Raw genomic sequence first — 16200 nt, 5'->3', positions numbered from 1 at the left:
GAGCATGGAAATATTGAGTTAGCAAATTGAATTAGGCTTAAGCTCATGAATAGAGTAAATTAAACCCAACCTGACTAAATGCTTGTTTGCTCTAGATATCAGATGTAGCTGCTCTCTCTCTCTCTCTCTCTCTGCTGGCAGTCCACAGTGGAGGACAAATGTAAATGCATGGCAGAGCTAGCAGAGTTACAGAGGAAATCTACAGACGAAGAGGTCAGGCTGAGGATGCCAGCTGCGATTATAATGATTAGATAACTGCCCCCTCCCCTCACTCACATGCACTGACCCCCTTTTTGAGACATGAAGGACAAGCAACAAGTTCCCTCTCTCTCTGTCTATTCTGGAGAGGAGACAACAGTGCGGTTGGTCAACTTCGACATTTCATGGCCACACCACTTCATTCTGGTGCATTTTAAAGGTCTGTTTTGGTCTTCATTTGGTTTCAGTTTATTTGGTTTTGCAAGCCTCAGCTCATCATGCTGAAAACAATGTACCGGCACGCAAAGAAGCATCCAGGAGTAAGTGGAATTTCATTATTATGAATCCGTCAAGAGCTTGAACATCAGATTAATGATATAGTTTATTACCGAAGCCTTTGCATCATCTTTGGTTGATGATTCTTCAGGAAATGATAGGACTTCATTTTGGAATCATATATAGTGATTAGTAACTCTAGAACAAAGATTTAGTATAAAATGTGTCATTGCTTTCAGAACAAAGCCTTGTCTGCCTGTATCTGTATTTTTACATAATCAAAACATCTGCTGCCCTTTACATCGTGTGAAAATTTCAAACTGGACTAACAGAGACGGTCCAGAATCACCTGAAAAAAAATCTTTTTACATCAAGAAACAATATCAGTTCACATATTCTTGTCTTCTCTTGTAAACATACTATTTTGGAGATAAGATTATATTCAGTCAGCAACAATATATTAACAAAGGATGCCACAATGAACGCAAAGGCTTTTATGTTTCATGCTTAATTTTTACTATCTGTCTAAGAGGAGCACTTCAACTGGAACAGATATGCATTTAATTAGTTAACTGCAAATGCTTGCAAATGCTCCAGTATTTTCAAGCTTGTTTGTTCAAATAATTTCTCACAAAAAGTTGCAACAGCACAAAAAAATGTCCTTAATTCTTATTCGTTGAACATCTGCCACGTTTCTGAAAATCAGTTTGCGGTGACCTATATTTTTGTTGGCAGGCTACCAAAAGCAGCCAAAAGTGACAGGGTTATATAATCAAAGTGAAGCACCAAGCGCACTGCATCAGACCGCATCCACAGTCAGACAGCCTACAGCAGTCAGCCTCATTCATGTTAGCATGACTGCATCTACATCCGCAGCAGTTAGCTGAAGCGAGAGCTGTACAGCCAACACTAGTCCAGTGTGAGAACACAGAGTGGGTCTGAAACATATTTAATCAGAATTTTAACCTAACTATTAAAAATTTCTGCTTAATCCTCTCGAGGCGGAAGCGAAGCATCATTTCAGTAGAAGCCCCTGTAAGAATGAAATAAATAACTGAGCAAATAAATAAATAAACCAGGCCTGTTCTGCTTAAGAGTAGTTTCAGGTCAGGAGCAGATGTACCACCAGATGCTGTGAATGCACACAGACAGATTAAGAGTCAGTCACTCCTTTCTCTCTCCGTCTCTCTTCTCCTTGGACAGAACATGAGAACTGCACAGATGTTGAATTCTTCATAAATTAAAGTGAACAAGAAAAAAAAAGAAATGAAAGTGACACTTTCCACCACTTGACAGTGAGATTGTCATGAAAACAGTCCAAACAAACTACTAAATATGTACACAACATACGTACTGTTATGACATTCTTTCTAGAGCACTGTGGGATCTGTGGCATTAAAATACTGAATATTGAAAACACTGAAGGGATAAAAAGCCAGAGAAAAAAAAAAGCAAAAGAGCTTTCAAAGCAATTTTTATTAAAACCAGGATAATAAAACTCTGTGCTATTATATGTAATACCTCTGGGAAAATCAAACTGTGGAAAAAAACAACCACACTTACCTACCTTGAAACAAAACGTACTTCACTACACTAACAAAATGAAATGAAAGCTAACTACTCTATACTCCCCTGGCCAATAATCAAAAATACATGGGACAGTGCCTGGGCCCTGGCCTAGTGAACCAGTCAGAGTAGACGTCTACGTGATGCAGAACCTCTTACCTGTCTGAAACCCCAGGTGGTATAAATGATCAAGCAGCTTTTGTAAACTGAGTTGTGAGTGTGCTGCCAAAATGCACCAAAAAGTTAAAAGTGTGCAGGTAAAATACCAAAACCAAAGTACTCCCCAACTCAAGTGACAAGCTATTGTAAAGTAAGATGAAGGAAGTTTTGATAAAACACTGTGGTGCCTGCCATGAGCAGCTTAAGAGGTGTGGCCATGCAAAGTGGAGATTTAAAACACAAACAGCTAACAAACAAGTTAAAACACAGTACACCTGTGGTAGCCCCCCCACCTCCTCCCCTGATAACCATCCAGCCTCTCATTAGTGAGGTCCTCCTCAGGTGACTGATGGTAGCAAGCAGGTACACCAGAGACAGGGAGAAAAAGACAGACAAAATAATTGTGTTTACACATAACACATACATACAGTGTTCATCTTGCACACCACTAACTACACAAGCTACTGTTCAAAAGTAGTGCAGCTTTACTCCACATTGCAACTCATACAATATGAACCTACTGTGTGTACCATATAGTGTGTATGTTGCTGTAAGTCATCCTGTAAGCCTAAAATAGTAATTTAGAAGTCAGAGATTAAGTGTGATTTCGTGGGAGTTTTTCTGATTATGTCATACATCTTTATGTATTAATGTCACACGCTCAAACTCAACAAGAAGGTCTGGCTCGACATTTATGTCCCAAATATAAAGTCAACATTATACTGATGAAGATGTGATGACAATAGTAGATCATTGACTCACCTCAGACGACACACCCTTCACCAAGTTATCTTTAAATGTTCTTTTTCACAATCATCACACTCATCTGCTTGGGGAAGAAGTCTGAAACACAATCCACATTATAAAATGTTCTTCTGCACATTGCATGCAATTACACGTTTTCACCACAGAGGTCTCCAAATCCTCAAATCTTACATGGCGTGGCTTTACTTAACAAGAAGTTATTTATGGCTGAATAATATACTGTATTAATGTACCTACATGATTTTTGTTTACATCAAATTATCTGCCTTAAAGATTTGATCGATTGAAATGTAATGAATTCATTCTCAATACTATACAGTTTTCGCAGACATACCAGAATCTTTTGTGACTACATTAATCATTCCAGACACATCTAATAATTCTCAATTTTTATTTACAGCTTCCCACAGGTTTACTATGTTTTATTACACTACTATACAAATGTTGTTAATCTTGAGTGATACATTTTTAAGACGGGAGAAAGCTCTCTTGGTGGCATGATGACTTGCCAGTGTGATAAACCAGTGTTAGAACAATGGTAGAATGCAGAGTGTACCAAGAAACATACTGTGTCAAACTATTAAGCAATTATACACACAGACCAGAATCCCACAGTGTCTTTACACATTTTTTTAAATCAGCTCTATCCATCCATGCATCCATCCATCCTCCACCGCTTATCCAAATCCGGGTCGGGGGGGCAGCAGCCTAGGCAAAGAGGCCCAAGCCTCCCTCTCCTCCGTCACCTCCTCCAGCTCTTCTGGAGGGATGCCGAGGCATTCCCAAGACAGTCGATAGATATAATCCCTCCAACATGTCCTGGGTCTTCCCCGGGGTCTCCTCCCCATCGGACATGTCTGGAACACCTCCCTAGGGAGGCATCCAGAGGCCATCCTTACCAGATACTGAACCACCTCAACTGGCTTCTCTCAACGTGGAGGAGCAGCGGCTCTACTCCGAGCCTCTCCCGAAGCGCCGAGCTTCTCACCCTATCTCTAAGGGAGAGCCTGGTGACCCTGCGGAGAAAGCCCATTTCGGCCACTTGTATCTGCGATCTCATTCTTTCGGTCACTACCCAAAGCTCATGACCATAGGTAAGAGTCGGAACATAGATTGAGCGGTAAATTGACAGCTTTGCTTTCTGGCTCAGCTCTCTCTTCACCATGACGGACCGGTTTAGGGTCTGCATTACTGCAGACGCCGCGCCAATCCTCCTGTCAACCTCTTGCTCCATCCTTCCTTCACTCGTGAACAAAATCCCAAAATATTTAAACTCCTCCACTTGGGGTAAGAATTCACTTCCTACCTGGATTCCACCCTTTTCCGACTGAGGACTATGGTCTCAGATTTAGAGGTGCTGATTTTCATCCCAGCCGTCCTGGCCTGATGGCGCTAACAGGACCACATCATCTGCAGAAAGCAGACGTGAAATCCGGAGGCCACCATACTGGACGCCCTCTGCCACTTGGCTGTTCTGAGAAATTCTGTCCATAAAAGTTGTGAACAGAATCGGTGACAACGGACAGCCCTGGCTGAGTCCAACCCTGACTGGAAACCAGTCCGACTTACTGCCGGCTATATAAACCAAGCTCCTGCTCTGTTTGTACAGGGACTGAATGGCCCGTAACAACGAGCCCCTCACCCCGTACTCCTGCAGCACTCCCCACAGGATCCCCCGAGGGACGTTGTCGAATGCCTTCTCCAAATCCACAAAACACATGTAAACTGGTTGGGTAAACTCCCACACATCCTCCAGGACCCTGGTGAGGGTAAAAATCTGGTCCAGTGTTCCACGACCTGGGCAAAACCCGCATTGTTCCTCTTGTATCTGAGATTTAACTATCGGTCAGACTCTCTTCTCCAGTACCCCTGCATAGACCTTACCAGGTAGGCTGAGAAGTGTGAGCCCCCAGTAGTTGGAACACGCCCTCCGGTCCACTTTCTTAAAATGTGGGACAACCACTTCAGTCTGCCATTCCAGTGGGACCGCCCTATATGTCCACACGATGTTGCAGAGGTGTGTCAGCCAGGACAGCCCTACAACATCCAGAGCCCTCAGGAATTCTGGCCGGATCTCATCCACCCCTGGTGCTCTGCCACCAAGGAGTTTTCCAACCACCTTGGTTACCTCAGCCCGAGTGATGGACGGACCCTCACTCGGATCTCCAAGCTCTGCCTCCTCTAGGGAAGGATCATTGGTGGGATTGAGAAGATCCTTGAAGTATTCCTTCCACCGTCCAATGACATCCCCAGTCGAAATCAGCAGCCCCCCAGCCGCACTGTATACAGTGTTGGTTGGGAACCGCTTTTTCTCGCCTGAGGCGCCTGATGGTTGGCCAGAACCTTCTCGGTACCTGTCGATAGTCTTTCTCCATGGCCTCACCAAACTCCTCCCACACCAGAGTTTTTGCCTCAGCCACCGCCAATGCTGCGATCCGCTTGGCCCTTCAGTACCCATCTTTTGCCTCCAGAGTCCCACAAGCCAACCAGGCCCAATAGGACTCTTTCTTCAGCTTGACGGCTTCTATTACCTGAGATGTCCACCAACGGGTTCGGGGATTGCCGCCACGACAGGCACCTACGACTTTGTGGCCACAGCTCCGATCGGCTGCATCGACAATGGAGGCATGGAACAGGGCCCACTCGGACTCTATGTCACCGGCCTCCCTCTGTATGCGGTCGAAGCTTTGTCGGATGTGGGAGTTGAAGATCTTTCTGGTAGGTTCCTCTGCCAGACATACCCAACAAACCCTCACAACTCGTTTGGGTCAGCCAGGTCTGTCTGGTATTTTCCCCCACCATCTGATCCAACTGACATCGGTTGACAGCTCTGCTCCTCTCTTCACCCAGGTGTCCAAAACACCACACAGTCGCAAATCCGATGACACAACTATGAAGTCAATCAATGAACTGCGACCTAAGATGCCATGTGCACTTATGCACACCTTTGTGTTCGAACATAGTGTTTGTTATGAACAGCCTGTGGTAAGCACAGAACTCCAATAACAAAACACCACTCGGGTTCAGATCGGAGAGGCTGTTCCTCCCAATCACGCCCTTCCAGGTCTCACTGTCATTGCCCACGTGACCGTTGAAGTCACCCAGCAAGACAATGGAGTCCCCGCAGGGAACACTTTCCAGTACCCCCTCCAGGGTCTACAAGAAGGCCAGATACTCTGAACTGCCTTCGGTGCATAAGCACAGACAACAGTCAGAGCCCGTTCCCCAACCCAAAGGCACAGGGAAATAACCCTCTCATCCACCAGTGAAAACCCCAACGTACAGGCGCTGAGCCGGGCAGCTATGAGTAAGCCTACTCCTGCACAATGCCTCTCACCCTGGACAACAGCAGAATGGAATAAGGTCCAACCCCTCTCAAGAGAGTCTGTTCCAGAGCCCCTGCCATGTGCTGAGGTGAGCCCAACTATATCTAGTTGGTATCTCTCAGCCTCATACACTAGCTTGGGCTCCTTCCCTGATGGAGAGGTAACATTCCATGTTCCAAGAGCCAGTTTCAGTAGCCGAGGATTGGAAAACACCAAAGCCCCCGCCTTCGGCCACCACCCGATCCACAATGCACAAGACCCCCATAAGCGCCTCTCCCATGGGTGGTGGGTCCGTGGGAGAGTGGTCCCATGTAGCTCTTTTGGGCTGAGCCCGGCCACCAGGCACTCACCGAGGAGCCCCTCCCCCAGGCCTGGCTCCAGGGTGAGACCCAGGTAACCCTAACCTGGGTGAGGGAAGCTGGGTCTTGTTGTTGTTGTTCATGTGGGGTTTTTGGATCACCCTTTGTCTGGCCCATCACCTAGGACCTGTTTGCCTTGGGAGACCCTACCAGGAGCTTTCGCCCCTTACAACATAACTCCTAGGTGGTGATCCAAGGAGAGGTAAAGTCAGCTCAATTTAAGCTATTCAGTGAAATAATAAAATAAACAAAGGAATAAATACATAATGTAGGCCTATTCAACTAGGCTTCATTTGAAAGCTCAGTGTTTTATGGTGGCTACTGGCGTGGGCCATGCCTGCCTGCCACCAACTGCCCTTTGTAAATAATTCAGGTTCTATTGATTGATGGACTGATGATTGATTGATTGATTGATTTGTTTCCAAACCTTCTTCAAAACGTTTTCCCCTAATGTTGTGACAAGGTACATGGCCAGTCATGTGAACAGCAGCTAGACAGTAAAACAAACTTTTTCTCCTCAGTATTAATAACCATGAGGATTAGCCTCTTTGACCCTCCGGTGGGTCTGTGCGAGTGACAGTTACCCAGTGAGGGGTTCCATTCTTGGACCCCCAAGCAGCCAGCAGCCTAGACAAAAGTGCAGCAGCTGTTATCTCAAACAACATTATGAAATACTCGGACAACCCACCTCAGCTCATGGTACGAAATCAACCATATTAAACGATGAGGACTATGACGTGTCCATCACTGTTCTGACCTTAGAGAGGATGAGAGCGACTTAAGTCCACAAGCGCAACATGCTACAGCCATTTAAGGCCATTTTGAACATACTTGATAAGCTAATGTGAATATCTCCCTGAAAGCCCCTTTGGGGATTATGTAAATGTCTGCTATAGGACGTAAAGTTTTGACAGCTCAGGGCTAAGTCTCTCTCTCTCTCTCTCTCTCTCTCTCTCCTGCCTTCTCACTCTCTCTCTCTCTTGTCCTCTTTTTTACATTCAGTTATTTCCTGCATTCGGGGAAAAAAAGGTCTATTTCAGCATCTGAACTGATTTTTCCCATTTACCCTTACTACATATTTATATTCTAATCCCTGTCATCAACTGCACAGATGTACACCCACAGACAGATAGACACCCACTCACTGGTCCCCCTGAAGAATGTCTGTGATCCTGTCACTCAGACTGACAGGCAGCGGGTGCAAGCATACACATACACACACACACACAGACGTCTCTCTATTTGCTGCGTCCTTGCCCGCTCAACCCAGCTTGACACATGCCCCACACTGTCTCTCTCTTATACATATGAATCAGGGAGAGACAGGGAGGAAAAACAACCACACCAGTGTGTGTGTTTATTTATACACTGGAGGTAGACAATATAATGGAAACACAAGGCAATATATGGATACAAGTAATAAGGAGAGCAAGAGTAGCTATGGTTATTATTTGAATATTGTACTGCATACAGTTCTATGCAAAATACCACCCTTAGTATGTTTAATGTCTAGTCAAGTTGGCCATTCAGTTCAAGTTATTTATTTTTCAGGAGATGTTTCTGAGGAGATTAGATATTCCCTTGCATAAAGAAGAGGAAAGGCAAGTTTATAGGTGTTTATATGAGTTTTATTCTATTATTGTTATTAATAATATAATGAGAAAATGGGTCTCCTAATAACCATGCAAGACCTGATAGATCACCAAAGTCATCCACATCAGATATACAGTACTTAACGCTTTCATCTATCCGAGACAGAAGTAGGTGCTGGAAATTTGCCACCTTGCAGAGTTTAGCTCCAACATACCTAATCCAGGTAATGAAGGCCTTCAGGGGTATATCAGAGTATTAGAGCCAGGTGTGTTGAATCCAAACTCTCTAGGGTGGCAGATCACCAGGACCAGGCCTGGGCAAACATTTGGATCAGTTTCGATAATGCATTATTTGGAGTAGTCCTTTGTAGATTATTAATAATCTCTTAACAGATTATCAGTAACACATCAACAACATCAGTGAAGCAGCAGTAGGGAAGCATCTGAATACACTGAAGTAAATATCTTGTAGATGTTCCATTGATGCATTACTAACATTAAGTAGATGTATTGTTAAACTGCTACTTCCATTATGCAAAACCTAACCCTGGCCCTAATCCTAACACTAAACTTAACTTCAACCCAAAACCTAATCCTAATCCATGACATGTTACTGAGAGTCCATTGAGTATTTGTCATCTAAAAAGGTCCACTCAAAATAAAACATCACCTCCATTTCCAGAGGGAAGCTGGACTAGTCTTCAAAAAAGGATCTAGAACAGAAAAACCCACCCAGACCGACAAAAGTAAACAACTTATCAGCCCAAATTTCTCTCCCCTCTGATATGAAAGAAAGTTTGCGCTTATTTGACTTCTATCATTTTCACCCAATCTATTGTTGTACTATGAATAGTAGTTTAAGAAAAAAAGTTTTCAGAATAGAAACCCTATTATAAATGCTAGCATTGCACAGCTAACTGTGTCCAGCTGAGACTGCATAATGGGCCATTGCTCTGTTTTTTAACTGAGTTTCAATGTGTCAAAGTGTCTGCCTGTCTCTTTCTGTGGGAAGCATTACCTGGGAAAATATGTCATATCTTTGGACTAGTCCTGTCTTGCACATTTTTCCTTGTTTCTGATATTCCACTAGTCTGTATGTACAACTGACCACAATCTTTTACAGTCTGCTAACTCAAGAGTTTCATGTCTTTTATATGTCACCACAAAATGAACACCAGGTGAATGCTGGTGCAAACGTGGATTTATGGAATAAATCAGTCCAAAATACTAATGTTGCTAACAGTTAATAAAACTAAAATTCCACTTAGCATTAAACCAATGACCTCATGCTAATTGATGGCTACTACCTTCTGTTCAAAAGTCATGTTAGCATGTTTTGCCTTGCTATTCCACAGATTCAGGGTTGATGCTACACTATCATCTGCTGTTCCATTATTTGGCGAACACTACTTGCATTGTTCAACGAACCTGTATAATTAGAGAAGATTTTCAGTTCAGCGCTCTCATTATGTTGAAAATCTTTTTTGTTTTAACAGCTTATCCCTCAGTTTTTCTTTATGATTCTGGGTATGGGTGGAGCATCTCTCTACCTGATCCGGCTGGCACAAGGACCTCATGTCAGGTGTGTGTCTTCTTATAAATCACTACCACAACTAACTGAACTGTTCTTGCCACTGTTTTGGATGTCATTGCTGATGACCTGATGTTTGTAGTAACTGGAAATCTAGCACTTATAGAGTCGTATGCTAAATTTTGGGCACCCCTGGTCAAATTACTATTCCATTAACACATGTCAGAGAACACATATCTGCATATTTTAGTGCGCAATTACTGTTTATTTGCTAAATTTAACATTGGGAAAATATCTTTTTTGCCACAAATTCACTATGAGCAGCTATTTGTTCAATGAGATTTGGTCAGCACATTTAAAATGTATTCTGGATATATAATTTATTTTTAATTTGTGAATTCTTGATGCTACAGAGCCTTCTTAGTTGTTATGGAATTATCTAGAGTTTGGTTCACAATTGAAAATCTCATTTTTAGAGGTACCTAGTAATTACTTGAAACGTACAGAGTATTAGCATCATCATTAGCATCCATCTGCAAGTAATTTCTTAACCCTTGTGTGCTGTTCAGGTCTGTGAGACCCATTTTCATTGTTTACCAAAAGAAAAAATTCTTCTGTGAAGAACAGATAAAATAAAACATTTTCAATAACTTCACACTGTTCATGCCCTACACATTCATATTACATGTGGTGTTTGGCTTAAACCCATGGATAGTAAAAGTGTTGGATGTGCTGTGTCTTTCACTCTGTTCTTATCCTACATGGCCTGCTGTTAGTGTGTGTGTATGTGTTTGTATATGTGTTTGCATGTGTTTATATATAGGTGTGTGTGTGTGTGTGTGTGTGTGTATGTGTATGTGTTTGTATATATATGTGTGTGTGTGTGTGTATGTGTTTGTATATGCATGTGTGGGTATGAGACAACATGGACATGTTGCTGACTGTCCATGGCCTGCTGTTAGTGTGTGTGTGTATGTGTTTGTATGTGTTTATATATACGTGTGTGTGTGTGTGTGTGTCTGTGTGTGTGTGTGTGTGTATGTGTTTGTATATGCATATGTGGGTATGAGACAACATGGACATGTTGCTGACTGTTCATGGCCTACATGGCCTGCTGTTAGTGTGTGTGTATGTGTTTGTATGTGTTTATATATAGGTGTGTGTGTGTGTGTGTGTGTGTATGTGTATGTGTTTGTATATGCATGTGTGGGTATGAGACAACATGGACAAGTTGCTGACTGGCTACAGCTGCTAAAGGAGAACCCTTCACTGGCCACTTGTGATATTTTAAATTTGTGGTATTTTTATATAAATTGTTATGAATCTATCGATAAAAAAAAAAAAAAGACAGTACTGCAGTGGGCCCACCAGACCACTGAATAACAAAAACATCAATACCACACAAGGGTTGAAGAATCATATCTAAATCATACTATTGTGAAGTCAGAGTTATACAGCCCTAACAACAACAATCATCATTTTATATATTTGTTTATATAAGAAATTAATGCTATAGAGGAAGGGATACCTTGTGTTGTTGGTGAAATGAGGTATTAATTTAAGGGTTGGCTTAGTCATTGATATCTCTGACAGCTGTAATTTATCTGGTAAGCTGAGGTGGTAGCTGAATATCAGTTAAATAAAAGGCTATAAGTCTGAGATTTGGATCCCATACATCTCAGATCTGATGCAGCCTCATGCTTGCATGCATGCTTTGTTTATTGTATACTTCCAGTTACTCTTTTGTTTCCTGTGCACGTGTAAGTGCAACGGGGCATTCAGGCCTGCTGCTCTGTTACTGCGGAGTGCTCTCTCTCTTTCTCTTTCTCTCTCTCTCTCTCTGTCTGTGTGTGTGTGAGAGAAACAAACTTTGTTTAATGATGAGTGGCACTCTGCCAAAATGCTGCCCTCCTTCAACTCCACTGATAATTACTTACCACTCTCTCTGATCTCCCCCTCTCTCCCCTTCTCTCATTCCTGTTTTACTCATCCCTATCCTGCCTCCTGCATTCTCTTTTCTCTCTTCCCCTCATTCCAACTGTCCTCCATTTTTTCCCTTTTTCACCCCTATTGACCCACTCTCTGACTCTCTCTTGCTCCCTCCCTAACTCCTCTTCTCTGCTCTCCACTCCTCCTCTCTCTCTCTCTCTCTCTCTCTCTCTCTCTCTCTCTCTCTCTCTCTCGGGCCTGGCCTTATCCTCATTCTGTCAGCTGGGACAGGAAGAATAACCCAGAGCCGTGGAACAAGCTCAGTCCCACCTATCAGTACAAGGTAAAAGTGCCTGCTGACTGCGCTCAGATCAGTTTCAGCCTGACAGCGGCGACACAACTGTCATCCTTTCTGTTCCTGGTTCAGCCACCATAATATTTACAGTGAAATGCATTCATCTAGACAAAAAAAAAAGCAAAAGAACCCAACCAAAGCATTGCATGACAGGAATGTACTCCTTAAGTCTCACTGCAGCATGTGTGCCTGAGCTAATAGGTAATATTCTAGGTAAAAGTAATACAAATTAAAAGACTGCAAAAAACAAACAAACAAAAGCCCCAAAGCACAAAGTCTTGCAAGCCAGGCTTTTCTCTCTCATCAGAGAGTCTAGTGCGTTTGTTATTTAACATCTTGAAGAACTGCCCATTTTACAGAAATGGGCCGTCAACTGACATGCAAAATAATCAACCACACACTGTTGTTTTGCTGCAGGGAAGTATGATTTTTCAAAGTGGTATGACAGCAAAATGTGCTTTGTTCTTTGTGCTGACAAATATGCAAGAATATCTTACAAACCTCAAAGAAAACTCTTGAATAACTTTTAAAGATCTGATGCCATGAACTTTACACATTTCCAATCCAGCTGTGTTCAAAATAGCTGACTACACACTGCTCACTCCCTGATTACACCCAAAAGTAGCAGGTAGAATGCAGTATGTGACCAACACAACATTTTCCACTGTGCCAAAGATGCTCTAGTGAAATATTCCAGATGCAGCCAGAGATATCTTTATGACAAACTGCATCTCAGAATGCAATGCTGTGCTGGAGGTTCAGGAAGACATAGCCACTGATGGAAATGCCTGGATATTTTTAGAAATTTTTCCAAATGCTGCTGAACTCTTTAATGAAGCTATCTTAACACACAGGTAACGTGGTTAAACCAGCAGCTTACTAAAGTTGGTCTTAGTCAATCAATCTGAACAGCATGAACACACTGCTTATTATTCAGTCAAACTCATCTCACCAACTACGGAGGTTCTGAAAATTAATTTACCCAATTTAGAAAAGACAGGCATCTTTGGAAACCACACAGGTTTACCACATCCAAGTCAATTTTAAGGTTTTGGCTTTGGAGATGGGTAGAAAACACCACCCTGCACTCTGTCATGGTATTGGGTGGCATTTAAAAGTCATACAGGCACATCTTATGATCTAATTATATACACAAAGGCTGCTAAAGAGATGTCTAAGCAAAAGAGAGGTACCCAAAGAACACACAAACAGAGGTTCCAGGCGCACGAGGCATGTTCCTCACTCTGAGGGCCCTGTATCTCCCCCCATGTGAGCTAATGTGGGTGGCTGTTAGCTGACAATGAATTGGCAGTGTGTTGAGCTCACCAATAAAGCTGCATTACCAGCAGTTTGAAAAGGTTCATCTTTACAAATGTGCTAGCCCTCATTCTCCCAGCTTAGCAGCATTGTGTGATGGCAAGATCTACCGAGTGGGTGGAATTGCACTGGGAAGAAAACTGGCCAAAAACAAAACAACAAACTCCAAAGCAGTGCATCACAGAAATGTCAACTGGCACTCTAGAACAGTTAAACAGAAAAATGCATCAGCCTGTAAAACGGTAGGCCTAGCTGCACTAGCCGTGGTTAGAATCTCCTGTCTGGAAGCCTGTCTGTGGTGCGGTGCTGAAAATGGGCTGCTAGAAGGTGCTCGTTAATGACTCTTCAGAGGGAATAATTCAGGATGCAGCAGGTGAACATTTTGTTCCCATTTGGAGTAACAGAACGTGCCAACACCCTGACAAAAAATAAATAAATAAATAAATGCAGACAGCGAATGAAATAACAGGAAGAGATGCATGTGTTTGGGGGTTGGGGGGGGTGGTTGGTGGGTTTAGGGGCAACATATAGGCCACAGCACATAAAAAGGTCACAACACAGCATGTTTAATTCTCAACCGCAGTCAAAGGTCAAGAATCCTTATTCCACTGCCGTCTTAACAATTCAGTGTGTGTTTTAGGGCAGCTGAGAGATCAATGAAAATATGCAAGAGGAAAATAATCAATGCTGTCAGAAAAATGTGTGTGTGTGTGTGGCCGGAGGGGTGGGAGGTGGGGTGGGGGATGTGTGGAAGCCATAGCTTCAACATGCAAAGTGTGATGCAGCGGAAGATTTCATGCTAGGTGTCTTGGGGGTTGAGGTGGGCAGACAGACAATGTATGTGCATGCACATGTTTTGAGGATGTGTGTTTGTTTCACCACCAGCAGCCTTGACGGTCTTAATTTAAGCTAAGCAGATTTAAATGTATTCCCTTTCTCCGTCTCTTCACAGTTGGTGGCCGTCACTACAGACTACGAAAAGCTGAAGAAGGAAGGGCCTGACTTTTAAAGGTCCTCTCTGTGACTCTGGGGGCACATACAAACACACACACACATCTTCTGTGTTATCACTTACCATCTCAAATCCCCGTCTTCCTGAATCCCTTCCTTAAGACAACTGCGACTGCAAGCCTCTCCAATCTATATCCAGTCTTACAGAGAGCAGAATACAGAATATTAAAGTAATATTTCCACAACAGCAGAAACATATTCAACATGCCAGACACACTTAGAGAAAGCATGTATAAAATTATAGCTGGAGGATATTTTTCAAAGAACAAATAGACAATTTTCTGTACTTAGAAGTTTGCAGCAGGTCATATATAATCCAAAAACGAGAAGTGCATAACAACGTTACTGCGCGCTATGATGAAGTGCTGTTTACCATTGTAAACAACCATAAACAAAGACCTACCTACCAACAACAACACAAAGCATGCTTAAGGTATGTAAGAATGGCCAATAATAATGAATTTGACTAAAGATATCACAAAAAACTGTAGCACAAAGGTGAAGAGTATTAAACTAAATTATACACAGTAGTCTGTAAGTAATTGGACGATGACCGTTTTTGTTATTTTGGCTTTTTGCATCCAGCACAGTACTTCTCACAGTGGAAAGATGAACAGAAATGTGACTTTTTTTAGGATCTGAAGCAGGAGTGGACCTTGATTTTCTCCTCTCACTCAAACATGAATGCTTTTAGTACTATTTAAGTGAATGGGACATCATATGAGTTCCACTTTAACTGTATTTTTAAATCATTTTTTGCTCTCCTGTTGTAGAACCTCCTGTTATTTCATCGATTTGCCTTTGGCTCTTCTTACAGTACCCTCCACAAATATTGACACACCTGGTAAATGTGAGCAAAACCATTTTATCTTTCATCAAAATATGAACAAAAATCTAACCTATATTTGAAGTGCATTGATTTGAAAGAAAATCCCAAATCTTATGATGTAGTAAATATTTAAGTATAAACAGATGCCACCTACATTTGTTATGGTGGTGTAGGTAACTTATGGTTACTTACATAACCAGAAGTTGTTTAGGAGTGTTGCCAGATCCCTCAAAACTCAAGCACCTACAGTTTGCCAAACTTTACTCGGACACTAATAGGACTGTGTAAAAAATATAGCTTTTTGTCAACAAATACTGGAGGTGGCCATGCAAAAAAGCCATGCAAAAAAGTACCTCATCCCCACTGTGAATCATGGTGATGAATCTATGATGTTGTTGGGCTGTTTTTCTTCTAAAGGCCCAAGACAGCTTGGTCAGATACATGGTATCATGGACTCCATTAAGTAAAAGTAGATAACAAATTAAAACCTGACTGTCTCAGCCAGGAACCTCAATTTAAAGTGGGCCACTGGAAATATGGAAACTAAGCTGCAAAAACAGTATAACGTATTGAATTCACTATGTTTATGATGTCACAAACACGAATGCATTTACATAAATCAACCTATTCAGCCTACAGCGGTTTAGCTCTGCCCATTAATGCTGACATTACAAGGAGTGTTTCAGCCTAAACTGCTATTTGAATGAGGCATAATATAGGGCAGCCAATCAGCCAATCACTTACATACACTATATAGTCAAAAGTATTCGCTCGTCTGCCTTCACACGCATATGAAACTGAGTGACATGCTATTCTTAATCCATAGGGTTTAATATGATGTTGGTTCATCCTTTGCAGCTATAACAGCTTCAACTCTTCTGGGAAGGCTTTCGACAAGGTTTAGGACTGTGTTTATGGGAATTTTTGACCATTCTTCCAGAAGCACATTTGTAAGGTCAAACACTGAAGTTAGACAAGAAGGCCTGG

At 42.4% G+C, this 16200-nt stretch overlaps 1 protein-coding gene across 1 annotated transcript; it reads left to right on the top strand.

Moving 5' to 3' along the window:
* The first annotated feature begins 272 nt into the window (after positions 1 to 272).
* Positions 273 to 15898, top strand: LOC108431808 (NDUFA4 mitochondrial complex associated like 2). The gene is made up of 4 exons (XM_017705179.2): positions 273 to 518; positions 9738 to 9823; positions 11984 to 12044; positions 14326 to 15898. The coding sequence occupies exons 1-4, from the start codon at positions 477 to 479 to the stop codon at positions 14380 to 14382; spliced, it is 246 nt and encodes an 81-aa protein (XP_017560668.1). The 5' UTR covers positions 273 to 476; the 3' UTR covers positions 14383 to 15898.
* Positions 15899 to 16200: the final 302 nt, after the last annotated feature.

The sequence above is a fragment of the Pygocentrus nattereri genome, chromosome 26 (assembly GCF_015220715.1).
Source record: "Pygocentrus nattereri isolate fPygNat1 chromosome 26, fPygNat1.pri, whole genome shotgun sequence".
Lineage (NCBI taxonomy): Eukaryota > Metazoa > Chordata > Actinopteri > Characiformes > Serrasalmidae > Pygocentrus > Pygocentrus nattereri.
Note: the sequence above shows the minus strand (reverse complement) of the source record. Positions and strands in the feature narration are given on the sequence as shown.